The sequence below is a fragment of the Erythrolamprus reginae genome, chromosome 1, assembly GCF_031021105.1.
Source record: "Erythrolamprus reginae isolate rEryReg1 chromosome 1, rEryReg1.hap1, whole genome shotgun sequence".
In the NCBI taxonomy this organism is placed as follows: Eukaryota; Metazoa; Chordata; class Lepidosauria; order Squamata; family Dipsadidae; genus Erythrolamprus; species Erythrolamprus reginae.
The window spans coordinates 146,439,020-146,466,494 of record NC_091950.1 but is presented as its reverse complement, the minus strand read 5'-3'; the positions used below and the strand labels follow the sequence as shown (position 1 = coordinate 146,466,494).

General features: G+C 44.7%; 2 protein-coding genes across 4 annotated transcripts in view; both read right to left on the bottom strand.

Annotated features, from left to right (window-relative positions):
* OBSL1 (obscurin like cytoskeletal adaptor 1) overlaps positions 1 to 5,112 on the bottom strand; it is a 149,970-nt gene extending 144,858 nt beyond the window's left edge. For all 3 annotated transcript variants that reach the window (XM_070728524.1, XM_070728511.1, XM_070728531.1), the window contains exon 1: positions 5,042 to 5,112. Coding sequence is in view for 2 of the 3 variants with exons in the window: in XM_070728511.1 (XP_070584612.1) it covers positions 5,042 to 5,103 (62 nt within the window). In the remaining variant the exon portion in view is untranslated. The remainder of the gene's footprint in view (positions 1 to 5,041) is intronic.
* A 2,840-nt stretch (positions 5,113 to 7,952) lies between these two features.
* On the bottom strand, positions 7,953 to 27,036 carry LOC139154068 (gap junction gamma-1 protein-like). The gene is made up of 4 exons (XM_070728502.1): positions 26,803 to 27,036; positions 15,090 to 16,239; positions 8,643 to 8,938; positions 7,953 to 8,511 (listed from the first exon to the last, which is right to left on the bottom strand). Exons 2-3 carry the CDS (start codon positions 16,219 to 16,221, stop codon positions 8,931 to 8,933), a joined length of 1,140 nt encoding a protein of 379 aa, XP_070584603.1. The 5' UTR covers positions 16,222 to 16,239; positions 26,803 to 27,036; the 3' UTR covers positions 7,953 to 8,511; positions 8,643 to 8,930.
* Between the last annotated feature and the right edge of the window lie 439 nt (positions 27,037 to 27,475).

Sequence of the window (27,475 nt, the reverse complement as noted above, 5' to 3'; positions counted from 1 at the left end):
GAATAACTATTTCACAGGGGTTGCCTAAGACCATGGGAAAAGACCAAATGTCCATAGTGTTAGGAACTAAAGCTTCTATTCTGGCACCTTGGAACCAATGATGGGCTCCTACGGGTACGGTCAGGTACGCAGAACCGGTAAAACAATTTTGATATTGAATGTGATATTGAGGTTGAATGTGTATAATTTTAGAAGAGCTGTATATGTGTGTGTGTGTGGACATACACATACACTTTATACAGTAGATAATGTATATTTTTGTGTGCTTGTATGTAATATGTATGTACACATATGGCATATATACACAGAATTAAATAGTATATTTTGGATGTTCAGTAATAGTAAATAGATACGGAAATTGTAACACTTTGAGGTGAGGAGAGGCCATGCACCCTAACCCTAACCCAAACAATTGAGGTGAGTGATATCAAGTTGGCCATTTTTAAGCTAGTCACATGACCTTTAAGCCACCCGCTGGTCACATGATCATCAAGCCACTCCCACCTGGTCACATGGCCGCAAGCCACACCCATAAAATAAGCCATGCTCATAGTGTGGTAGTAAAATATATGGCTCAAAAAAATAAAGGAAACACATCCTAGATCTGAATGAATGAAATATTCTCATTGAATACTTTGTTCTGTACATAGTTGAATGTGCACAACAGCATGTGAAATTGATTGTCAATCAGTGTTGCTTCCTAAATGGACAGTTTGATTTCACAGAAGTTTGATTTACTTGGAGTTATATTGTGTTGTTTAAGTGTTCCCTTTATTTTTTTTGAGCAGTATGTTTTGCAGCCCTCCACTGCTTGGAACATATTTTTACAATCCGACCAATCAGGTGTTTACAGTGGGGGTGTCGCTCTGACCTACCTGCCAATCAGATTAAGGTTCTGTTGGGAGAATTGACGCTAGACTTACAGTAGGGGGTCACAATGAGGAACTGGTCGTTAACATTAGAAAGGTTGAGAAAGGTTGAGACCCACTGCACTCTGGAGTGAAATTATATTCTGCAGGTAATACCAGGTTTTGTCAATAGATGGCTCCCAAGGCAGATGAACAGAAAATATACAAGAGTTCTTTCATCTCCAATCCCCTACTTGGCAGATACTGACTTTTGTAAAGTTCAGTGAAAACAGCGTTTGTTGACATGAGCCAAAAGGAGCAAGTTCTTTCAGATTTCATAGCCAGGGCAGAATGACACCTTGACATTCTGTAATGTAATTATGTGCACACACACACACACCATATTGTAGCCTAGCATGCAATGCAAACTCAGCCTGTTATTCTAGAAGCTTCACTTGAATAAATCATAATTCGGCCAAACTATCTTCGGGACCGCCATCTGTCACACAGCTCCCAGAGACTGATAAGGACCCATAGGGTTGGCTTTCTCCGGGTCCTGTCAGCTAAGCAGTGCCAGTTGGTGGGACCGCAGGGAAGGGACTTCTCTGTGGTGGCACCAGCTCTCTGGAACCAGCTACTCCCTGAGATCCATACTGCGCCCCCCCCCCAAAACTGGCCTTCCAGAAAGCCTTAAAGACCTGGCTTTGCTGGCAGGCCTGGGGCCGTTGAACAAATGACACATCTTCCAGATCCAGCCGTAAAAAATATGCATGATTTTTATTAAGGGGTTTTAAATTGTCTTTTAAATTGTCTTTCCCCCCCCCCTTTTTTTTTAGATGTTCTTTCTTGTTATAAGCCACCCAGAGTCCTCCAGGAGTTTGGGGGGGGGGCATATAAATTAATTAAATAAATAATTCGTTATTTGTAAGTTAATGCCTCCAGGTGTAGACCACCACCATTTTCCCTAAGACAGTGATGGCGAACCTTTTTGTCCCCCAGGGGCTGAAAGAGCGTGTGTGCACGCTATCGCACATGCGTGAGTGCCCACATCCATAATTAAATGCCATGGGAGGGCAAAAACAGCTTCCCATACAAATCTAATGGATTATTATTAATTATTAAATTATTATTCCCCCGTCCCCCAGAGACCCTTTGGAGACTGGAAAAGGCCCGTTTCCCAACTTCTGGTGGGCCCAGTAGACTCGTGTTTCACCTTCCCCAGGCTCCAAAGGCTTCCCTGGAGCAGGGAGAGGGGAAAATGTCCTCTCCCATTCTCCGGAGGCTCTCCTGAAACCAAAAATGCCCTCCCAGAGCCTCTATGCGAGCCAAATATCAGCTGGCCGGCACACACATGCACATTGGAGCTGAGCTAGGGCAACGACTCGTGTGCCAACAGTGGCACCCATGCCATAGGCTCGCCATCACTGCCCTAAAGTGACCAAAAAGTATTTATTGCAGGTATACAAACAAGGTATTTAGGAGGCAAGTTTCCTACATGATAAGTAAAAGTACTGTCTCATTCCTGTCCCCAACTCTGGAAGTAGTAGATCTCCGCATGGAAGAGCACACAGAAAAATGTAGTTCTAGTCATCATACTCCAAAAAGCATGGAAGGTAGGATGGGAAAGCTTTTTGAGAAAGACTTCCCTGTACAGAGTCACAGACAGGAACAGTCAGGTTTAACTTGTGGTCTAACTTGTAGGAAAGGTATGTCAAGGGTCAACAGCAGTCAAGGAGGCCTCTCATCTTCCTGCCCATGCTTGCAATAATAGACTGACTATTGTGTCATATGCTGGAGTACATTGTTCTTCAGGCCCTAGTGTGTTAACTAGGTTTGTTCAAATAAAATCCTTAAACGCAATGACGAATTGGTGCTCGCCTTCCCCCTACTTGAACTGGTGCCATCGAAGGTTTCTATCTCAAAAAGCTCTTCATTGCACTCCCACTTCTGTGAAATGAGAAAAATAAAAACCAGGAAGTGCAGTGTGTCCGTTGTTTCATCTACCTTGTGTGGAATGGTCTCCCTGTAGAATTAAGACTTGTGCCATTCCATGTAAAATTCTGGCAGCCACAAGAGGGACATTTTTTACAAAGAAAAACTGGCTGAATAGTTTGCTGTTGCCATCTATATTTTACTTTGAGATACTTCTATCAAATTATGGGTTTTTAATTTTTACTTTTAATAATTATTAAATATATGAACCCATTTATTTATTTAGTTGCTTGCTTATTTGATTCCTATTATTATTATTATTATTATTATTATTATTATTATTTTGATCTTTATGCCGCCTTTCTCCTGAGACTCAGGGCGGCTCACAACAAATTAACTGTTGGAAGGTCTTTATAGTAAATTGCCATCCATATGTATTAATTAAACTTGTACAGAAGGAATATAACTGTCTGAATCATTCCTTTTATTCATGGGTGGGACAGACCAATCCCTTCAATATTTTAGGGACCTGTAGTCCTACAAGTTCAGAAAGACTAGGGCTTGAGGGAAGGTGACCATTTTTCACAGGGGCAATTTCAAAACAACTTTGCAAGAGATCGATCTTGGACTGACCCCGTATGGCTTAAATACTGCTTATCAATCTGTCATGAAGCACTATTTGGGAAATTAACCAGACACCGAATCCTGGAAGAAATCATGACCAGCAAAAGGATTTTTTTTACAAAAAAAAAAATACAACACGCAATTCAATTTTTAAGATTGGGTATCACAAGATGTGAAGATGGCTACCTGGTTAGCGGGCTTCCGAAAAGGGCTGGACCAGTTAATGAAAATCAGGGAGGTTAAAGACTGTTTGCTTTGATGGCAGCATTATTGCCCTTAAGGCCAACTTAAGGCTCATCCAACTCCTTGTGCAATTGGTTGAGACTGCTCAACTAGATGAAAAAAAGGTCCTGTTGTTTTTCGCGGGGGATGAGTTCCAAGACCACCCGTGAAAAATGAATTTCCGTAAAGTAGAGGAAAGATGGGGGGGTTGTATTTAACAAGCACTTGGACTTTTAAAACCCATCCTTTGCATTAAACAGTCATTCTATAATGTTTCTCAGCTGGAACTACATGTGATATCTTACCAGTTTCTTTAATAGAGTACAGTAGTACTGTAGAAGAATTTTATGAATTTTTAATGGATTTAATGGATTTTAAGCCCCCTTTGAAAACCCGTGAAGTAGCGAATCCGCAAAAGATGAACCGCAAAGTACCGAGGGATTACTGTATTCATATTATTAAATATAAGAGCCCATTCATTCATTCATACTGCCTGGCAATAAGGTGATTGGATTTTCTTTCTTTTTCTTTCTTTCTTTCCTTCCTTCCTTCTTTCTTTCTTTCCTTCCTTCTTTCTTTCCATGCCACCCAATCCCAATGGGATCTTGGCAACATACTCCCTGAGAAATGTTTCTGTGTTAAATTGGCCACAACTCTGACTCAGGATAAGGCACTTAATAACTTAATAATCTTAATATCTTAATAACCGCCATCTTAGTAAAGGTACCCAAAAATTTATAGCACACTTCTTGACTTTTTATAAAAGGTTGACTCAGCCTTCCATCCTTCCCAGGTGAGTAAAATGAGGACCCAGGTTGTTGGGGGCAATATGCTTACTCTCTGTAATCCGCTTACAAAGGGCTGTAAAGCACTGTGAAGCAGTATATAAATCTAAATAAAACTATTGCTATGGAGCCAGGGTTGTGCATTGGTTAGAGTGCAGGATTGCAGGCTACTTCAGCTAACTGCTAGCTGTAGTTCAGCATTCAAATCTCACCACCGGCTCAAGGTTGACTCAACCTTTCATCCTTCCAAGGTGGGTAAAATGAGGACCCGGATTGTGGGGGCAATAGGCTGATTCTGCAAACCGCTTAGAGAGGGCAGTAAAAGCACTATGAAGCAGTATATAAGTCTAAATGTTAATGCTAAAAAGATTGAAATGGGTATGTTAAAGCCTTAGGAAATAACCTAAAATAACCTAAATTATTAACCCTCCAAACCACACACACACTCACACACAAACACACACACAAACAAACAGAGTTCCTATGGTGTTGGAAAATCCCAAATTTTTTAAGGCTTTAACTCAGCTGCAAAATACCGTATATACTCGAATATAAGTCGATATTTTCAGCACAAAACTGTGCTGAAAAATCCAACCTCAGCTTATACTAGAGTCAATGACTTTCACTGACCTGAAAACTGTCCCAAAGCTCCACAGTTCCGATGTGAAAGGCAGGGAGGAAAGAAACCTCATGGCTGGCAACAGGAGGGGTTTTTTTTTTCTGCTCTTGCTACCCCTGAGCTGCCTGATTGGCAGCAGGCTGAACCAATCACAGCTCCTTCTCTACACAGAAATGAGGCACTGAGAGCTATCTGATTGGCAGCAAGCTGTACCAATCACAGCTCCTCCTCTACAGGAAGCACTGGGGGAAGGGGCGGGAGGGTTGAAGAGACTTTCAGAAGGAAGGAACCAAGGCTTTCCTCTTCTGATCAAGCCAGCAACGATATTTTACAAGTAAATAAAATGTACAAGTAAAATGTAAGTTACCCATTTGATTAACAGGATAGGTTATTTTATAAGAAAATGTTGCTTAAAGTGGGGATAACTCTGTGTAATTAAACTTTTTCTTCCAACTATACTTATCCTACCCAAGAGGATTGTTAATGCTGACTTATTTAAAACAATACAAAGGTTAGGATAATATAATAGTATGAATTTTGTCATTAATCATTTGTTCTACATAATTAATATGAATAGATTTACCTTTTTTTAATAGTATGGTTTCTCCTTATGCAAGATAAATATCATGTAGAAGATTTTACAGTTAATGATTGAGTAACCCCCAATTGTTATTTACTGATCTATTGAGATAGTAATAATGATTTTAACTTATGAAATACATTTTAAATGGAAAATCTGAATATTTATCACATGGAAGTTTGATTTAAGCAATTGTTTTGAAAGAATATATGAAATTCCAATTATTAAGAAAATTATAATGATATTGTAATGAAGATTAAGATAACAGGCTTTAAGATTAAGATAACATTCCTAAAGATATTTTAAGAGGTTTTTGGAATTTAAAAAAAAAAAGAAAGATTTTGGAAGGGGAGGAAGAAAGATGCAATAAATAAAAAACATTTTGGAAGGAAAAAAGTTATATAATATAATAATAACAACAGGGTTGGAAGGGACCTTGGAGGTCTTCTGGTCTAACCCTTTGCCTAGGCAGGAAACCCTACACTACTTCAGACAAATGGGTATCCAACATCTTCTTTAAAACTTCCAGTGTTGGAGCATTCACAACTTTTGGTAGCAGGCTGTTCCACAGATTCATTGTTCCAACTGTCAGGAATTTTCTCCTTAGTTCTAAGTTGCTTCTCTCCTTGTTTAGTTTCCACCCATTGCTTCTTGTTCTGCCCTCAGGTGCTTTGGAGAATAGGTTGACTCTTTCTTCTTTGTGGCAAACTCTGAGATATTGGAAGAATGCTATCATGTCTCCCATGGTCCCTTTTTTTCATTAAATTAGATATACAGTGATCTCTCGATTAGCGCGGGGGTTACATTCCAAGACCTCCCGCGCTAATCGATTTCCGCGTTATAGTGGTGCGGAAGTAAAAAAACACCATCTACGCATGCGCGCCATTTTTTTTCATGGCCGCACATGCGCAGATGGTGGAGTTTGCGTGTGGGCGGCGGGGAAGACCAAGGGAAGGTTCCTTCAGCCGCCCAACAGCTGATCTGCTCCGCAGCGCGGAAGCAGCGAGGAGCCGAAGATGGGGTAAAGGCAAAGGGGAAACCCCATCTTCGGCTCCTCGCTGCTGCCGCGCTGCGGAGCGGATCAGGTGTTGGGCGGCTGAAGGAACCTTCCCTTGGTCTTCCCGCCGCCCAGGCAAAGGGGAAACCCCAAGATCGCTTGCCGCTTGCCGCTTGCCGTATTGCAGCTTGGAGCCTTGCTTCGCCTCCTTCGCTGCAATACGGCAAGCAGCAAGCGGCAAGCGATCTTGGGGTTTCCCCTTTGCCTGGGCGGCGCTGGGGCCATGCGGAGCCGCTCATCTAGGGGGGCGTGGACCGGCAAGGTGCCCTCCGCTCTCTCTCTTTCTCTCCCTGTTACCGGTGTGGTATAAGAGAGAGAAAGAGAGAGAAAGGAGGGCGACTTGCCAGTCCACGCCCCCCTGGATGAACAGCCTCGCATGGCCCCAGCGCCGGGCTCCGCTGTTGCCTCCGCCCCCATTCGGCTCTGCAGCTGAGAGGCCTTCCCGGCAGAGCCCTCCCCAACAGCTCCCGCCGCCAGCGCAAAAAAGAAAAGAAAAAAAAAATCCCCAAAAGAGGCAGGCACAAAGTGGGGGCACAAGGGGAGCTGCCCGGCAGAGGTTGCTTTTTTTCTTCTCGTGGGCAAGTGGAGGGGGGGAGAGAGAAGGGAGGAAGAGAGTGTGAGAGAGGAAGAAAGAGAGAGAGAAATGATAGAAAAAAGGGGAGAAAAAAAGAGAAATGAGAAAATGATTGAAGCATAGTGACAGGAAAGAAAGAGAAAGAGACAGAGAAGTGACTCTTGGTGATGACGTATGACGTCATCGGGTGGGAAAAACCGTGGTATAGCAAAAAAACCGTGGAGTATTTTTTAATTAATATTTTGTGAAAAACCGTGTTGTAGCGTTTCGCACTAATCGAGACCGTGCTAATCGAGGGATCACTGTAACCAGTTCCTGCAACCGTTCTTCATATGTTTTTTTATTCTCCTACAAAAACAATTTTAAGAAGCTACAATAGAAGAATATTCCATTTTTATAAGTTACCAGTAGCCACTGTATTTTCCACCCTGGACTTATATTCGAGTCAATAAGTTTTCCCAGGTTTTTGTGGCAAAAGTAGGTGCCTCGGCTTATAATCGGGTCGATTTATACTCGAGTATATACGGTAACAATGCCTTCTCCTGCCTTACAATATTTATTGATTTGCTGGGATCCACATGTTTTTCCCACTGTGAAGTTAGTGAGGTTTTAGAGTACAGCCACCGCATCCTAATCTTCCATAACTGCGCAAACCTTCTAATTACCTTCTGCCCCCTCCCTTGCTGCAAAAAAAAAGTCAAGACATCAGGATTGCTATTTTAAAAATCTTGATTTTTTTTTACCAAATATATATATAAACTGTATATATTATACATCCATATAAAAGAACAAAAATTCAGAACCATTCCGGTAAATTATATATAAAAAAATTAAAAACATTAAAAAAAAAGTCATGTCTGTCTCTGAGATGACTCAAATGTGACTTTGGTCCCCCTGCCATTCAGGAGGAACCGAGCACAGCCCCCCACAGAGGGCAAGGTAGGCAGACGCCGCTCCTAAGCCAGCATCTTGGAATGCAGCAGAATTATCTTTGGCCCAACCACCAATCTCTCCCATTATCTGGTGGTCAGGGAAGAGGAAACAAAAGATGAGGGTTTTTTGACTTGTGCGCGTCGATGAATCCTGAGCAAAACCCTGGAAAGTTGGCGATATCCTCTTATATGCAGAAAAGTGAAATAATATCAAGTATAAAGGAGGAGACAATTGCTATGTAGTTAATAATTCAGTACCATTGGAAAGAGAGGTGGGAAAAAAAGACAAAATGTCCCCTAGGTTGAACAACAGTACCTCTACAACAGTGTTTCCCAACCTTGGGAACTTGAAGCTAATTGGACTTCAACTCCCAGAATTCCCCAGCCAGCATTTGCTGGCTGGGGAATTCTGGGAGTTGAAGTCCAGATAGCTTCAAGTTGCCAAGGTTGGGAAACACTGCTCTACAACATGTATAAAAGTTTAAAAAAAAGTTTCCCTTTTAGACCTATAAAAAGACACACATACAAAGACTACAGCTGCCCCCACCCACCCAGATCTGGAATCTGGGGATTCATCTCCTTTTTTTTTTTTTTTTGCTTTTGCTTTCCGTCCACAGAAATAAGATTGGAGCATATTCTCATCCCCTGGCTTTTCGGTCAAGTGTACTTCCAAACATCAGGCTTATTTATGTGCATTTATGTACATGCTTTCTGTTCCCTCCATTTCTTCTCATCCCCTGGGCAGTTGCCCAGTGCTTCAGAGACCTGGAAATAAAAATAAAAAGAATTTTATAGTCCATCACTCCGATCTCTGAAGAACAGATCGCATAACTCCCTTTCATTATCTCTTGGGGGTTCCCAGCTTTCCTTCAGAATATGTATGTTACACCAACACTCCGCAGTCTGCATTGGTTGCCGATCAGTTTCCGGTCACAATTCAAAGTGTTGGTTATGACCTATAAAGCCCTTCATGGCACCGGACCAGATTATCTCAGGGACCGCCTTCTGCCGCACGAATCCCAGCAACCAGTTAGGTCCCACAGAGTGGGTCTTCTCTGGGTCCCGTCAACTAAACAATGTCGCTTGTTGGGACCCAGGGGAAGAGCCTTCTCTGTGGCGGCCCCGGCCCTCTGGAACCAACTCCCCCCAGAGATTAGAATTGCCCCCACCATCAGTGACTTTCGTAAGCTTCTTAAAACCCACCTCTGCCACCAGGCATGGGGGAACTGAGATACTCTTTCCCCCTAGGCCTTTACAATTTTATGCATGGATTGTTATATGCTGTTTTTATTACTGTTGTTAGCCGCCCTGAGTCTACAGAGAGGGGCGGCATACAAATCCAATTAATAATAATAATAATAATAATAATAATAATAATAATAATAATAATAATAATATACAGTAGACCCCCGCTCGTTGCGAGGGTTCCGTTCCAGGACCCCCCGCAACGAGCGGGTTTTCGCGAAGTAGCGCTGCGGAAGTAAAAACACCATCTGCGCATGTGCAGATGGCGTTTTTACTCCCACAGCGCTAGCGAGGAGCCGAAGATTGGGGGCGGGGCGGCTGTTTGCCGCCGGCATGGAGGGCTTCCTAGCAGCCCCCCAAACCCGGGTTGGGGGTCCGGGGGGCGCTGGCTCTCGGCGCTTTCGAGCTGAGTCCGGGAGCGAATTCGCTTCCGGACTCAGCTCAAAACCGCCGATAGCAAGCGGCAAGGAACGGCTTGTCTCGGCGCTTTCGAGCTGACCGGACTCAGCTCGAAAGCGCCGAGACAAGCCGTTCCTTGCCGCTTGCTATCGGCGGTTTTGAGCTGAGTCCGGAAGCGAATTCGCTTCCGGACTCAGCTCAAAACTGCCGATACCAAGCGGCAAGGAACGGCTTGTCTCGGCGCTTTCGAGCTGACCGGACTCAGCTCGAAAGCGCCGAGACAAGCCGTTCCTTGCCGCTTGCTATCGGCGGTTTTGAGCTGAGCCCGGAAGCGAATTCGCTTCCGGACTCAGCTCAAAACCGCCGATAGCAAGCGGCAAGGAACGGCTTGTCTCGGCGCTTTCGAGCTGACCGGACTCAGCTCGAAAGCGCCGAGACAAGCCGTTCCTTGCCGCTTGCTATCGGCGCTTTTGAGCTGAGTCCGGGAGCGAATTCGCTCCCGGACTCAGCTCAAAAGCGGCGAGAATGAACGGCGTGGGCGGGCGAAGGGCGGGCGGCAGCGAGGAGTTTGCGTGGGCGGTGGGGAAACTCCTCGCTGACGTCAGCAAGAGGGGGAAGACCCAGGGAAGCCGCTGCCATCTACGCATGCGTGCCCGGCACGCATGCGTAGATGGTATTTTTGACTTCCGGGTTGAAAAATAGCGAAGTACCCTGTTCGCAATGGTTGGGGACGCAATAAACGGGGGATCACTGTATATATGTACATATAAAGCCCTACATGGCACTGGGCAAGATTACTTATGGGACTGCCTTCTGCCGTATGAATCCCAGCGGCTGGGTAGGTCCCGCAGAGTTAGCCTTCTCCAGCTCCCGTCGACCAGACAATGTCGTTTGGCGGGGCCTAGGGGAAGAGTCTTCTCTGTGGCGGCCCAGGCCCTCTGGAATCAGCTCCCCCCAGAGAATTGCACTGCTCCCACCTTCCTTGCTTTTCGCAAGAGACTGACTTATGTCGCCAAGCTTGGGGCAATTATGTCTCAGCCCCCGTGCCCAATAAATGTATGGCTGCGATTTGAATTTGTTTGATTGATTTTAACATATTGGGCTTTTACCTTACATAGTTTTTTAATGAATTAGATTTGTTTTGTATTGACTGTTTTATATTTTATTCTGTGAGCCGCCCCGAGTCTTCGGAGAGGGGCAGCATACAAATCTAATTAATAAGAATAATAATAATAATAATAATAATAATAATAATAATAATAATAATAATAATAATACAGTGATCCCCCGAGTTTCGCGATCTCGATCTTTGCGAAACGCTATATCGCGATTTTTCCACCCGATGACGTCACTCTCTTCCTTCCTTTCTCATCTTTCTTTCTCTCTCTCTTTCTCTATCTTGCTTCTTCCTCTCTCACACTCACTTCCTCCCTCTCTCATCTCTTTCTTTCCTTCTCTCTCTTTCTCTATCTCTCCCCCTCTTGCTCTCGAGCGGCGGGTGAACGGGCAAGCGGCAAGCGGAGCGGCCGGCCGGCCGGGTGACAGGCAAGCGGCAGCGGCAAGCGGAGCGGCCGGGCGGGCGGGTGACGGGCAAGCGGCAAGCGAGCAGCCGGGCGGGCGAACGGGCAAGCGGAGCGGCCGGGTGGGCGGGTGACGGGCAAGCGGCAGCGACAAGCGGAGCGGCCGGGCGGGTGACGGGCAAGCGAGCAGCCGGGCGGGCAAACGGGCAAACGGAGCGGCCGGGCGGGCGGGTGACGGGCAAGCGGCAGCGGCAAGCGATCTTGGGGTTTCCCCTTTGCCTGGACCGCGGGAAGACCCAGGGAAGGTTCCTTCGGCCACCCAACAGCTGATCTGCTCCGCAGCGCGGCAGCAGCGAGGAGCCGAAGATGGGGTTTCCCGGTTGCCTGGGCAACGGGGAAACCCCATCTTTGGCTCCTTGCTGCTGCCGCGCTGCGGAGCAGATCAGCTGTTGGGCGGCCGAAGGAACCTTCCCGGGGTCTTCCCCGCCGCCCACACGCAAACTCCACCATCTGCGCATGTGCGGCCATGAAAAAAAGGGCGCGCATGCGCAGATGGTGTTTTTACTTCCGCACCGCTATATCGTGAAAAATCGAGTTTCGCGAGGGGTCTTGGAACGGAACCCTCGCGAAACTCGAGGGATCACTGTAATAATAATAATAATATGTGATTCTGGCTCTCCCCACCATACACAGCTGAGATTTGTCCACCATCGTCCATGCCATTTTTTTCGCCCTATGCCAGACTTTACATGCCTGTCCCAGTAAATGATATATTTGAACCCATGGAAACGTCGAAACATCTGGTCATTCAAACCTCATGGAGAAATTATGAGAAGTCCTATTGTCGTTATAGTCTTCAATGAGGGGTCCTTGGTGTTCTCTGAGCTTGGCTGTTGTCTTGCAGATGTGTCATCACCCAAAAGTAAGTTACATGTAGTGAAACATGTGTAAAACAACAACCAGGACCCCTCATTTCAACCCCGGGCAAATATTCCCCTTCATTGGTAGCCTTTACTAACATTCCTTGGGAAAGAAGGAAACATTCCATTCGGAGAAGCGTAGGGATTACCTGAGGCAATTCAAAACCACCCCAATCGTTCTCCCTCAGTAGCAAATTTGGCCTTCCGTCATGCAACTCACCATCTTGAGAAGAGCCACTTAATGAGAATAATTGTTCACTGCCTATATATGCTGTGAGCCGCCCTGAGTCCTCGGAGAAAGGCGGCATACAAATCCAATTAAACTTAAACTGTCCCACGCATGTTGCAAAGAGAGCTTAGAGCAGTGATGGCGAAACTTTTCCTCAGATGCCGAAAGCGTGTGCGCATACCCCTAATTCAATGCCATGTGCTCCACTCCTTACACATGTGTGCCCCCTGCACTGCCCCACCCCTGTGCATGCACACACAAGTCCCCCCCTCCATTTTCTGATACCCGATGGGGCCAGTAGGCCTATTTTTCACCCTCCCAAAGCTCCAGAGGCTTTCTTAGAGCCTGGGGAGGGCAAAAATGCCCTCCTCCTCTCCTCGGAGGCCCTTTGGAGGCAGAAAACACCCTCCCAGAGCCTCCACACAAGCTGAAAATCAGATGGCCAGAGTGCAAATGCGTGCTGGAGCTCAGCTAGGACAGGGGTAGGCAAATTTGGCTCTTCTGTGACATCTGGACTTCAACTCCCAGAATTCCAGAGTTGGCATGATTACCTCAGCAATTCTGGGAGTTGAAGTCCCAAAGTCATAGATGAGCCAACTTTGCCTACCCCTTTGCCTACCCCATCCCAGGGCAACAGCTCTACCTCATCCCAGGGCAACAGCTCGCGTGTCAGCAGATATGGCTCCACGTGGCACCTGTGGCACGTGTGCCATAGGTTTACCATCACAGGCTTAGAGGCACGCTTGGGTCAGAGAACTTATAAGTGAACCCTACAGCTAACAGTCGCAAGAAACCAACTATTCACACCAATTTCTTTTCAAGCACAATCACGTTCAGATTCGGAATAAGGGCTCCTGCCAAGATATATATTATATATTATATTTATATTTATTAGATTTGTATGCCCCCCCCTCTCCGAGGACTCAGAGCGGCTCACAACAGAATACAATATCACAAATCCAATGTGTTAAAAAAGCACATAAAAAGCCCATTATTTAAACCAAACAACTCAGTCATACCATACAGCAGTGTTTCCCAACCTTGGTAACTTGAAGAGATCTGGACTTGAACTCCCAGAATTCCCCAGCCAGCATTTGCTGGCTGGGGAATTCTGGGAGTTGAAGTCCAGATCTCTTCAAGTTGCCAAGGTTGGGAAACACTGCCATACACAAATCTATAATAGCCTAGGGCAGCATTTCCCAACCGGTGTGCCGCAAGACACGGCCAGGTGTGCCGCGAAGCTCCTAGGAAAGCTCCAGCTGGGCGGGGCGCTGCCGGTGCCGACCTGGAGCTCCCGCTCGCAGCTGTCCCCCGGCTCCTGCTCGATGCCACGGTTTTCGGCGCTCTCCTGCTGGGCCCCAAAGAAGGAAGGCAGGAAGAAGGAGAGCTTCATTCTTCGCGCCTTTTTCTCGCCTTCCTTCTATGGGGCCCAGCAGGAGAGCGCCAGAAACCACGGCATCAGGCAGGAGCCAAGGGACAGCTGCGAGTGGGAGCCCCAGGGTGGAGGCACCGGCAGCGCCTCGCCCAGCTGGAGCTTCTCTGGTGTCGGCGGCAAGTGTCCTTTGGGGCCCGGCGGGAGGGCACTGGCGGTGGGAGGGGGGGTGGCTGCAGCGGCCGCAGGCAGTCGCTGGGAGATGGCGGCGGCGAGAGGGAGCTCTCTCTCTCTCTCTCTCAGCTGACTGCAAGCGGGAGCCCTGACGGTGGCGGTTGGACATGCTGCTGGACGCCGTACATGCTGGCGCTGCGGGCCTGGCATATACGGCGTCCAGCAGCACGTCCAGCTGCCGCCGTCAGGGCTCCCGCTTGCAGTCAGCTGAGAGAGAGAGAGAGAAAGAAAGAGAGACATATAAGAGAGGCAGAGAGAGAGAGAGAGAAAGAGACATAGCAAGAGAGGCAGAGAAAGAGAGACAGAGCGAGAAAGAGAGAAAGCAAGAGAGGCAGAGAAAGAGAGGCAGAGAAAGAGAAAGAGAGACATAGCAAGAGAGGCAGAGACAGAGAAAAAGAAAGAGAGACATAGCAAGAGAAAAAGAGACTTAGAAAGAGAGGCAGAGAGAGAGAAAGAGAAAGAAACAGCAAGAGACAGAGAGAGAGAAAGAAAGAGAGAGATAGCAAGAGAGGCAAAGAGAAAGAGACATATAGCAAGAGACAGTGAAAGAGAGAGAGCAAGAAAGAGAGAAAAAAGCAAGAAAGAGATAGCAAGAGAGACACAGAGAGAGAGAGAAAGAGCAAGGGAGAGAAAAAGACATAGAGGAAAGGAAGGAGGGAGAGAGAGAGAGCAAAAAAGAGAGGAAGAAAGAAAGAGGGATGGAGAGAGAAAGAAGGGAAGGAAGGAAAAGAGAGAAAGAGGGAGAAATAGAGCGAAAGGGAGGAAGAGAGAGGTTTTTTTGTCCAAACATTTCTTTAGCCCGTCCCCCCGCCCCCCCTTTCAATGTTCCCCAGGATTTTGAAAATATGAATAATGTGCCGCGGCTCAAAAAAGGTTGGGAAACACTGGCCTAGGGGTAAGATGCCCCATTTTGCTCATTGATGGTCGACTTTTTCTAACACTCTGTCACTAACCCACCCCACCCCCCAAAATCCCCTTATTCCCCTTCCCCACTTACCACTAGGTCGTTCACAAGCTGCCCCTTCCTTCTCGTGGGCCAAGTTGAAGCGATTCTGCTCCGCAGCCAGTCCATTAGATTCAGGGCTGCTACTTCGCAAAGGACTGGCGATCCCCTCTGGCTGCATTTGGAAAGCCATTTCTAGATGCTCCTGGGCTACCCTCAGGTGCTTACGCAGCCGCTCCAATTCATGGCTGGGGAGCCTCGATGCCACAGGGTAACGCTCGGCAGCCATGTTCTGTCCCCTGTAACCCAGTTTCTCCTTGGCCAATTGGCTCTTGGAGGGATGTTTCTTCAGAGAGTGGTAGGTTGGAGGTGCAGAGGGATCCTTCGGAGCATACTGGGGTTTGGGGGGCGGGGCATCATCCTTGAGGCCACGGAGTGCGTCCCGGATCCCCCCGCAGCCCAGGTGGAAAAGCTCACAGATATTGAGGAGCAAGCAGAGCCCACTCACGGCGTACATGATGAGGAGGAAGATGGTTTTCTCAGTAGGGCGAGAGACGAAACAATCCACGGTGTGAGGGCAGGGGCTGCTTTTGCATATATAGGAGGGGTTCACCTCAAACTGGTAGAGCATATATTGCCCCATCAGGAAGCCCACCTCAAAGGCCGAACGGGCTAGCAGCTGCAGCACATATGCCGTCATCAAACCATCCTTTTTGATGCGCCGACGGCCATCATGTTTCTGGCTCTCAGGCTCCTTCACCTCCTTCTCAGACTCAATCTCCTCAAAGATCATGGGGTCCTCCTCCCCATTGTCTTCTTTCTCCTCATAATCACGGGCAGCACCGTGTCGCACCACAGGAGCCCGGCTTTTCCGAGGAGGTTGGCGGGAAAGCCGGTGCAGCGCGAAGCCCAGGTACATCACTGAGGGCGTGGCTATCATAATGATCTGGAAAATCCAGAAACGGACATGCGAAAGGGGGGCGAAGGAATCGTAGCAGACGTTTTCACAGCCCGGCTGCTGTGTATTGCAGACAAACTTGCTCTGTTCGTCGTAGTAGATCGACTCGCCACCGACAGCCGTCAAGACAATGCGGAAGACAATCAACACTGTCAGCCACACCTTTCCCACAAAAGTTGAATGCTGGTTGATCTCCTCAAGGAGGCGAGTCAGGAAGCTCCAGCTCATTTTGCCTCAGCGTCCGGCCTGCAGCCAAGATACACAATAGGTAAAAGGTTAAACTGAGGGAAATTTGTCAGATTATTCCACTCTAGAAGTCAGGGGGGAAAGTTCCCTCCTCATTCGGGGTGATGTCAACAGAATACCTCTGGGACCGCCTGCTGCCGCACGAGTCCCAGCAACCAATTAGGTCCCACAGAGTTGGCCTTCTCTGGGTCCCGTCGACAAAACAATGTCGTCTGGCGGGACCTAGGGGGAGAGCCTTCTCTGTAGTGGCCCCGACCCTCTGGAATCAACTCCCACCAGAGATTAGAACCACCCCCACCCTCCTTGCCTTTCATAATCTCTTGAAAACCCACCTATGTCGCCAGGCAGGGGGAAATTAATATACCCCTTAGCTGTCTCGGTTTATGTATGGTTTGTTTGAGCTGTATGATTGTTTCTTAATAAGGGTTTTTAAAACTGTTTTAATATTGGATTTGTATATGATGTTTTGCTTGTTGTGAGCCGCTCCAGAGTCCTCGGAAAGGGACGGCATACAAATCTAATGAATTATTATTATTATTATTATTATTATTATTATTATTATCCATCCACTCCTGAAAGCATAAAGCACTAGGGGGAAAATGAAATAATAAAGTGCTGAGATAAGAAAATAAAAGGAAAACACTAAAGGACCTAAACAGAGCAATCCTGGAATGATTGCAATAGGGAGAGCCAGCCTTATGACCTGCACAAAACAAAAATGTTATTTTTTTCCCTTCTTGTCTTTTCATCTCTCAGGCCCCACAATGAGAATTAACTGCAGAAATGTCAGAGTTGATGAATCTCAGAGAAATGCTCGAGTGATGTCAACAGAGAAAGGGACTTATGAATCTTTGATCTATGACCTTCTTGGACAAAACACAACACCAGAGGACTTTATTTTTAATCCCTAATAGGGATGAAACAACAGCATTTTTCTAATGTTGAATGATAGAGATCTCCAGGAACAGATGTGCCATCCTACCCCAAAGGTGCCTTCGACAGCAACACTTTCTACCACATGCATAGGCACCCGTTCTTCTGTAACATCTGGAGGGAAATAAATACCCAGCTTTTCCTACTAGTTTAAAAACTTCCTTCCTTTTAACCAAACTACGTAACATCAGCATAACGTCATCCAAAATTGTACTTGTTTGTTTATATATTATTGTAAGCAATAACTTCAAAAAGTTTTTTCCCCCCAAATACTAATAAGAAAACTTTCCCAGGAAATTTAGCAGTTTCAGATTCTGAACTTTTCCTTTGAATCCTCATAGGTTCCAGAATATGAAAATTTCAGATTTCCTCCACCCCCCTGGAAAGGAGGAATCACTCAAGAAAGAATTAAGAAGGAGAGGGAGGAAGTAGTTTTTTGGAGAAGGTTAAAAGAGGAGAGGTGATAGGAAGAGGGAAGGTTGGAGAGAGAGATGGAGAGTGCAAGAGGGGAGCGAGGGAATGAATTTTGAATGCAGACTATTGATTTTAAAAGGTGAAAATAAGGATATAGAAATGGAAAATATGGACTAATGTACTATTTGTTATATGTATGTAAGGTATATGCATTGACATTTGTATGGATATGTGTTGAAAAGGAAAAAAAATTCAAACAAACCCCCCTTCCTTCCTTTTAACAAAACTACATAACATCAGTGTAATGTCATCCAAAACCGTATTTGTTTATATATTATTGTAAGCAGTAACTTCAAAACATTTTTTTTTCAAATACTAGTAAGAAAACTTTCCCAGGAAATTCAACAGTTTCCGATTCTGAACTTTTCCTTTGAATCCTCATGGGTTTCAGAACATGCACATGAACTAAAGTACTTGCTCTCTTGTTTTTTGATTTCAAGTGCATATTTTTCCAAAGGCAAATCAGTTGCATTCAAATGCTACAGTGGGCTTCCCAAACCTTTCCTTTAGATTTTTTTTTTCTTGGATAAGATTTGAGGAGACCACCAACTACAAGACCTCAGTGGAACCACTCAGTGGAACCACTAAATTCATTGAACTCCACAACCAGGAAGCTACGGGTTTCCTGGTTGTGAAGTTGTGAAGCATGGAACTCATTGCCGGACTCAATTGTGTCAACCCCTAACCCCCAACATTTCTCCCTTAGACTCTCCACGATTGACCTCTCCAGGTTCCTAAGAGGCCAGTAAGGGGCGTACATAAGTGCACTGGTGTGCCTTTCGTCCCCTGTCCAATTGTCTTTCCTTTCTCTCACTTATCATATATATTCTCTTCCTTTCATATATCCTCTCCTCTAAGTTCACTTTACCCTTATACTGTATATATTACTACATGTCTATTTTTCTTCCTATGTATTTGTGTATTGGACAAATGAACAAATGAACAAACAAACAAACAAATAAATAAATAAAATTTAACAGTAAATAACTTACAATATTGGAAGATAATTCCAATACACCAGCATGGACTAATTTTAACACCGGACTAATTTTATTTATAAGGAGCCCTACAGAGAGATTACCTACTAGCTATAATATTCTTTAAACTTCCCCTTAGAAACAAAGAATGTAATCAATATTTATGCAAACACAACTTCTACTTATTAAAAGATGAGGAAATACTCAGATTTAAAAATGGTTTTTCCACAATCTTCCCAGTAACTTTCCCCAGGCTTTCAAAAACCACTGAAATCAAATGATATCAAGCTGAGTTTCATTTCATTTCAAAAATTAACTTTATATTTGAAAACCTCTCTAATGCTGTGCCAACTGAACACCATACGATCTCCACAGCAACTGAATACATTATTTTAATATGTACTACCTGTAGCACAAACACACACACACACACACACACCCTTCACATAAAAACACAAGAATTTATAGTGGCAAAGAGACAAATGCAAAATTGGCTGTGGATTCTTACATACCGTATTTTTTTTACTATAAAAGAAACACCTTTGTTTTTGGGAAGGAAAATAACAAAAAAGCTGATTGGAGGATGGATGGCCATCCTGAATACCCTCATTCAACTATTCCCAGAGGTGAACTTTAACAGCAAGTTGTTGGTTGTGAGCTCTGTTGCTCTTTCAGCTTGTGAAATCTCCATTTGAGAGGCTTTTTTCAGGGGGGTTTCCAGCCTCTGACACCAGCCCAGCCTCTCAAATAGAGGTTTCAGAGGCTGGGAAAAAAGCCCCAGAAGCTGTTTTCAGCCTCTGAAACCTCCATTTGAGAGGCTAGGCTACATTCGGTGTATAAGACGCACCCGTCTTATACTCTGAAAAATACAGTGGTACCTCGGTTCTCGACCACAATTCGTTCCAGAAGTGTGGTCGAGAACCGATTTGGTCAAGAACCGAATTAATTTATCCCATAGGAAATAATGGAAATGGATTTAATTGGTTCCCAGCCCATTGACTTGCTGGGAACCAATTAAATCTACAGTATTTCCTCTATTTCCTATGGGATAAAGATCTGAGGGGACGGGGTGAGAGGGAATGGGAGTCGGAATCCCGACACGCCCCTTCTGGCCGCCCTCTTAACAGCCTCCCAGTCTCTACCATCTAACTGCTCCAAGCTGCAGGAAGGGTAGGGCTGGCTGCAATACCGGCAGCTTCGGGGGGCTTCTTTCCTCAGCGGTTCAGTTCGTTACCTCCAGGCAGCTGCACCAACTTTTTCCTTCCTGGCGGTGGCGGCTCCAGCAGCTTCCCTTCGAGGAGCAGCAGCAGCGTCAGGAACGTCACGTGATGAAGGGAAGCCGCCGGAGCCGCCGCCGCAGGGAAGGAAAAAGTTGGTGCAGCTGCCTGGAGGTAACGAACTGAACCGCTGAGGAAAGGAGCCCCCCGAAGCTGCCGGTATTGCAGCCAGCCCTACCCTTCCTGCAGCTTGGAGCAGTTAGAAGGTAGAGACTGGGAGGTTGTTAATAGGGTGGCCAGGAGGGGCGTGTCGGATCCCGACTCCCATTCCGTCTCACCCCGTCCCCTCAGATCTTGTGGCAGCTGCTAAGCAAATCTGCCCTGGTCGCACATTTCGGATAGTAAACAAAATTTTCTGTTCAATATTCGAATTTTTGTTCGGATACCAAAGCAGAAAATTTTGTTCGGTATCCGAAATGTACGAAAACCAAGGTGTTCGAGAACCGAGGTACCACTGTACGGTATATTGGCTGCCATACACTGTTTAAAAGGTGGCAATTTATCACCCCTAGAACAGACTAAGAAAGCAACAATTCTTTCCCTCCCTCTTTTCTCACAGTTCACTTCAAAGCAAATTTATGGTCAAAGGAAATATGAGAAAAGTCACTACTGGCAGCTTCAAGGAATCCAACTTGGGTTGGGAATCCTTGGGATGTGGCACCTCGAAGGAGAAATCTCCTCTCCTCTAGTTTTCATCTAAGCTTCCTCTCCCAAATTAATATCTCTAAAGCAGGGCTGTCAAACTTGCGGCCTATGAACTAGATACGTCAGGTTCCGGCCACGCCCAGTTTAGCAAAGGGAAAAAAGTTGTGATACATCATCTGACACCTGTGATGATATGAATTTGACACCTAAAGGAAAAAGGAAAGGCATAATTCAGGTGTCAGGAAATTCAGTTTCCTTGCAGCTGGATTCCCTGTAAATTTCAACCCTTCCCCCTCTATACAGTTGTAATCCTTCTCTCCCACAATGCTTTTTTGAAACAAAGGGCAATTCCAGCACATAGACACCATCTCTCTAAAAAAACCGTGTATGTAGACATCACAACGCTTCATACACAAGGCTGAAGAGATGTGAAGTGAGTCAACCAAGCTGGACAGAAGCAATGAACTGCAAGGGTGAATTTTAATAGACTTTTCTTTTTCCTGTTCCTCCACTCTCCATTTAGCCCTAAAATCCATGAAAGAGGTTTGGCGAAAGTTCCTTCTGTGAGTCACAATGTCCTAGTTGTTGGATGGATGCCACATCCTGGTAGACTGGGATGGGCATGATGCTCCAGTGGTCATGCACAATGAATGTGTCCTGGAGTAAGGGAGGAAACCATAAAAGGATGCCACATAGTCGAAACTGTAATCCTAGGGCATGTCTTCTTCACTGATGCTTGCTTGCGCAGGTCAAAGGTAGCAGGCTCCCCAATGCTCTCTTTATTGCTTTCACCACCTTAATCTACCTTAATGTAATTGAGAATCAAACACAAAGCAGTGAAACCAAGTTTCCAGATGGGACTAGAGACCTGATCCAGATGCAAATAAAAAACTTAATTTTGCCAATCACAAGGAGGTCTAGAATAGATCATCGTAGTTCCACTTGTAACTTCTTTCTCCCCATCTCTCAAAGAAATCTATTTTCAATCAACTGATGTGTCCGAATCATTTACCTCCCAAAATTGGTGACTGGACATTATGATTGGATGACCACAATGTAGCTATCAGTATAACTTAAGGGCCTGAGAAGGCAAGGACTGCATGAAAACTCCCAACTACGTACCATATTTTGGAGAATAAGACGCATCAGAATATAAGACACATCTTAATTGAAGAAAATAAGGGGGGGGGGAATAATTCTGCCTCTGCCTACCAGCATCAGGATTAGTGGAGTCCTCATGGATTTTGATAACTGACCAGCACAGATCTTTTTATCTGTTCTACAATAAAAATGAATTTTGCTTCCTAAGATTACAGACATGTGAAGTGAATAAGAAATTGCAAGTACAGTAGTCGTATATGATAATACAATCTTCTGTGTTTTTGTATTATTATTAAAACATATTAGTAGTATCCATTTTGGTGGAAGGGGAATCTGCCACCCAGAAACTCTTTCTTCCGTGATCCTCATGTTTCAGGCACCCTTTTTGCAATCTGCCACCTGAAAATGTTGTTTAAAATTGTGTTGGGAATCAGACTCTGACCGAGGCAGCAAAGGCGCAGGGGCAGGCTGGGAAGCCTGGTAGTATGTTTACAAAATGGCAGGCCCAGGTGGACTGATGCACTTTCCCAGGATGCTTCAGGAATCGAGCTCCATGTGGAAGTGAGGATCCCTGCCACCTGGAACCACCCAAAAATGCAACACACTGGAACGGTGTGGGTGTGGGTGAGGCTGCATTCAGAGTATAAGACACACTCAAATGTTCATCTTCTTTTTGGGGGGGGGAAGGTGTGTCTGAAAAATATGGTGATTTCTTTTACCGCACGAATCCCAGCGACCGATAAGGTCCCACAGAGTTGGCCTTCTCCAGGTCCCGTCGACCAATGTCGTTTGGCGGGCCCCAGGGGAAGAGCCTTCTCTGTGGCAGCCCCGGCCCTCTGGAATCAACTCCCCCGGGAGATTAGAACCGCCCCCACACTCCTTGTCTTTCGTAAATTACTCAAGACCCATCTATACCGCCAGACATGGGGGAGTTGAGACACCTTTCCCCCAGGCTTTTTTAAAATTTATGTTTGGCTATGTATATGTTGTTTGCTTTTTTAAATATGATAGGGTTTTATGTGCTTTTTAATATTAGATTTGTTTTCGCTGGAATATTGTTTTTATTATTGTTGTGAGCCGCCCCGAGTCTTCGGAGAGGGGTGGCATACAAATCTAATAAATTGAATTGAATTTATCTTACTACAGGATGAGATGTCATTAGCTATCAGTTCCGTATAAGCCCTTCATATATTAGTAGGGATGATCTACTCTACAGACCTAGAATCAGTCAAAAGCAATCATTTAATCCCTGTTGCATTTAATTTGCAATCAGGAAATTTGGGTGATAAAGAGGGTCATCTGGAAGTAATGAAACAGAATCAATGGCACCTGTTTTCATTCTGCACTCTCCTTAATAACAAGAAAATTTGCTTACCTCTACCCACCCTCTCTAAATTATGCTCAAGGACACAACCAGTACAAGACTTAATATTTTGCTTTGATTTTTGTGTTTTCTTACCCTTGAAATGAGAAAAGATCCTCAACGGTAAAAGAAACTATTTTTTAAAAATGTTCATGTTAACAAACAATATAATGGAGAAAGAGTGAAAGATTTTGCTAATGTTAAGTGACACTCTTAAGATTGTGGAGAATTGATTTAATATCAGTGGGGTAAAGGGTGGCACACACAGGACAGAACATGTTCAATCTACGTCATACATTTGGAGGTACTAATGCCTGTAGAGTGCATTGTCATTAATTGTTCATCAAACAAGTCTCTGAATTCATAGAAACTCACTTTATTACAGGATTTGGATTCCCCCAATACTTGATTTTAAAAAAATAATAATAATAAATGAATAACACGTGAGTAACATATGAAACATCAATCTTTCCTATTTCCAAACTAAAATGAGTGTTCTACCATGAATCAGTTCATCACCATTACTACATAATTAAATCCAGCTGACTAACCCAACAGGGATATTATCACTTATTTTCCTAATCAGCACTAACGAGCAAAAGAAACAGAAATCTGGATGTCTGCCAGAAAACAAATATAGCGGAATGACAATAAATTAAAGCACACACAAAGTAATTCAAATGTGTGGGACACAAAGCAGTGTGTCTGAGTAGATAGGGAGAGAGTGGAAGAACTGAGGCAGGTGAGCAGTATTTTAAATATCTCCTTGAAAGAGAAAGGATATCCTCCCTCGCTTCATAATTTCTTTATACTCATTTACTGATAACAAAAACATTCAAAATACACCAGTTATCAAGATGTGTGCAGCTACAAAACATGCAAAAGAATGCTAGTAGGCATTTGGTGTTTTCCTATTTAACACTTAATTCCAGAGATAGCAAAAGATTGATTCAAATGTATTGCTAAACACCAGCAAGAATGACTTTACCACCAAGCACCCTCTTTCCTTAAGTCAGTGGTTCTCAACCTGGGGATCAGGACTCCTTTGGCTTTGGGGGATCGAATGATGGTTTCACAGGGGTCACGTAAGACCATGGGAAAAGACAAATTTCCCATGGTATTAGGAACTAAAACTTCTATTCTGGCACCTTGGAACATATTTTTACAATCTGACCAATCAGGCTTTTATAGTGGGTGTGTCCCTCTGACCTTCCTGCCAATCAGCTTAAAGCTCTGTTGGGAGAATTGGAGCTAGACTTATGGTTGGGGGTCACCACAACATGAGGAACTGTATTAAGGGGTCGTGGCATTAGAAAGGTTGAGAACCACTGCCTTAAGTGATACATCTGAAATGGAGAAAGTTTGCAGACAGCAAACGATGGAATGTGTGTGCGTATGAATGGCTGTTTTATTTCTAAGACACAAGATTGTAAATTTAATTAAATACCTCACTCCCATCTCTGGATGGAAAAACTTGTAAATAAAACAAATTAAAGGAGCTCCTGGAAGTCTATGCATCTCCCAACCCCATGCTACACGGAAACTTCACTACAACATTTCTAAGCAAGGAATATTCAACTATGCCCAAGAAAGAAAATAATGTAATATGAGAAGATACCCTCCCCTGTGAATAGCTGTTTCAGAGCATTCAAAACTCAATTACTTCAACTTTAACAAATGCACTTTGTATGGACCCAGCATTATTTTCTTTAAACACACAATGGAAGCACTCAGGAACTACTTAGCTTCCAAGTGAACTCTGGGCTTAGGTAGTTTTGCAATTAGTTCATGGTCCTTGTGGCTAAGAAGAATGAATTGTATGCAGGATCTGAAGATCCAAGGAGAGTCATTAAAAAAAACCTATCACACAAAGTGAATAGATTGAACCCAAAGCCAGCCTATAAGTTTTCTACCTTAAAATGAATGCAAGGCATTCATTTACTGTCTACAATTACAAGGCACAGCAATAATTGCAGGTTTACAACCTGGAATAAGTTCATAACTTTACCCATTCAAATAAATCTTTAAATCCACAGAAAATTATGGTCACATTCCTTGGTAGTCTCAAACTTTTAGAAATTACATAAGGATGGGCCCTGAAGAAAAGGTCAGGAATGTGGGAGATAAAGAATTTTTCTTGTAGCTGTTTTAACAATTTACAACTCCATATCACCAGAGTGGAAAAATTTGTCTACTTTCCCCTTCATTCTTTCAGGAAGCAATAATGTTTGAGGTTTTGTTTTTTAAAAAATGATGCAACATCAACAGATCCCTAGGAAATTTCTTTATCCACCAAACCACAGTTTTGTTACCTGGACAAAAGTAATTTAGATCATTCTGATAAACCTTGTTTACTTGATCAGATAATAGCATTGGCAAATACCAATTTCACAGTCAGTTTAGCGCCTCTAGAAATACTAATTTGTGCAACTTTCCAGAATCAGGTGATCTCCATGAACCTTCTCCAGTATTTACAATTCTTAGCCAGCACTGAGGGGCAACACTGCAGTATTGAAGTTCAAGAGGCGGGAGTTGGGAGAAGCTGTCCAGGATAAAAAATGGTCAATACCAGCCATGTGCCTGGAGCCAAGAAACAACATCAGAGAACCAGCTGGCTTAAAACTTGCTGCCCAAAAGAAGAAATACAGCTTGCCAAGTAAAGTGAGAAGTGGACTTTCTTAGCCAAATATACTTCCATCAACGGTCATACGTGGATATAATCTAAAGTTGGTCATTATACCAACTCTTTGCATCCTTAATTACTATACATAATTTAAACTATTAGAAACATAGAAGATTGACGGCAGAAAAAGACCTCATGGTCCATCTAGTCTGCCCTTATACAATTTCCTGTATTTTATCTTAGGATGGATATGTGTTTATCCCAGGCATGTTTACATTCAGTTACTGTGGATTTTCCAACCACGTCTGCTGGAAGTTTGTTCCAAGCATCTACTACTCTTTCAGTAAAATATTTTCTCACCTTGCTCCTGATCTTTTCCCCAACTAACCTCAGATTGTGTCCCCTTGTTCTTGTGTTCACTTTCCTATTAACTGCCAATGGGGCACTTCCTATTAAAATGGGGGTAAATAAACATTTCACACAATAAATATTTCACACATTTCAGCACATTTAACTGCTCCGAAGCCCAGGTATATCATACTACCCCCTCTCTCATTAAGCCTTTTAAAAAAAATCGCTCCAGAGTGGAAACTTCGACTGATTAAAAAATGAGCCTGGTTTAATGCTTTATAGTAGGAAATTTGGGGCAAAGGGGAGGAAGGTACCAGGATCCTGAACAAAAAATAGGGGGAGGGTCGCTTAATCGACACACACATACCCCAAGGAAAAAAAGCAGGATCCAGGCAAGAGGAACGATCACTTACGACCACGGCTGGAAACAATGCAATTTGCAAAGAGCATTAACTGCATCGCACAAAGGAAACCAAAGCCTTTCCATGCATAACGGGAGAATCCTATGCTGAAAGGACAGTACAACCACCCAGAAACCCGTAAAGGAGGGAAAGGCCAGGAATCCCGATCCTGGGGAAGGGAATGGTTGCTCCGACTCCTAAGAAGCCCTAAAGGCGATCCCCCCCCCCTCTCTATTTTCCCTCCCCGGGAATCCCATATTGGCGTCAGAAGCCTCTCCAGGAGAGCAGAGGAGCCGCGTGGCTCGGGAAGACAGGACGCCACCCATTCCACCCTCAACCCAATCCATTCGGACAGGGTTTCTGCCCCCCCCCCCAATTAACACCCCCCCCCGACCCCGCACCTTGGAAGCACACTTACTGGATATCCGCCCGGCGAAACCTCACAAAGACGCGCGCCCTTGTTGCAATCCCTCTTCTCCCGCCCGCCCGAACAAAGGGGCTGTAGACGGTCGCCGCCCCCCGCTTCAAGCTCCGCCTCCAAGGCGACCCCCGCCCCCTTTTTTTCTTCCCCCCTCCTCGCTCTCCTCCCTCTGATGGAGGTGAGCGGGCAAAAAGCCCGCGTGCGTCCCGAGGGTGTTACACAGATATCCTCACCTCAAATAAGTGCGGCCCGCCTTCTTTATCGAGGTAGCGGCGCCGGAGGAAAAAACAACAACAAAACTTTCCTTTGAGACGCATCAAGCGTTGTACCTCATGATTCTTGACGAACGGATCTTTTATGTACACTGAGAGCGTATGCACCAGAGACAAACTCCTTGTGTGTTCAATCACACTTTTCATTTATTGATTTTGGTCAAGTACGTATTAGTAGTACTGTATACAAAGAATATAGCACCGTTGCTGTTAGTACTAATAAGAAACTTCGGACAGAGACGGTAGGCAAGCTGGTGCACTATCATAATAAATAAGCAATAAATAATTATTAATAAATTTTGTGGGTATATATTTTTTATTTTTCTCCACCTTAAAATAAAACATATAAGTACACAATACCAATATTCAGCCGTATACATGTGCCAAATTTCCATATC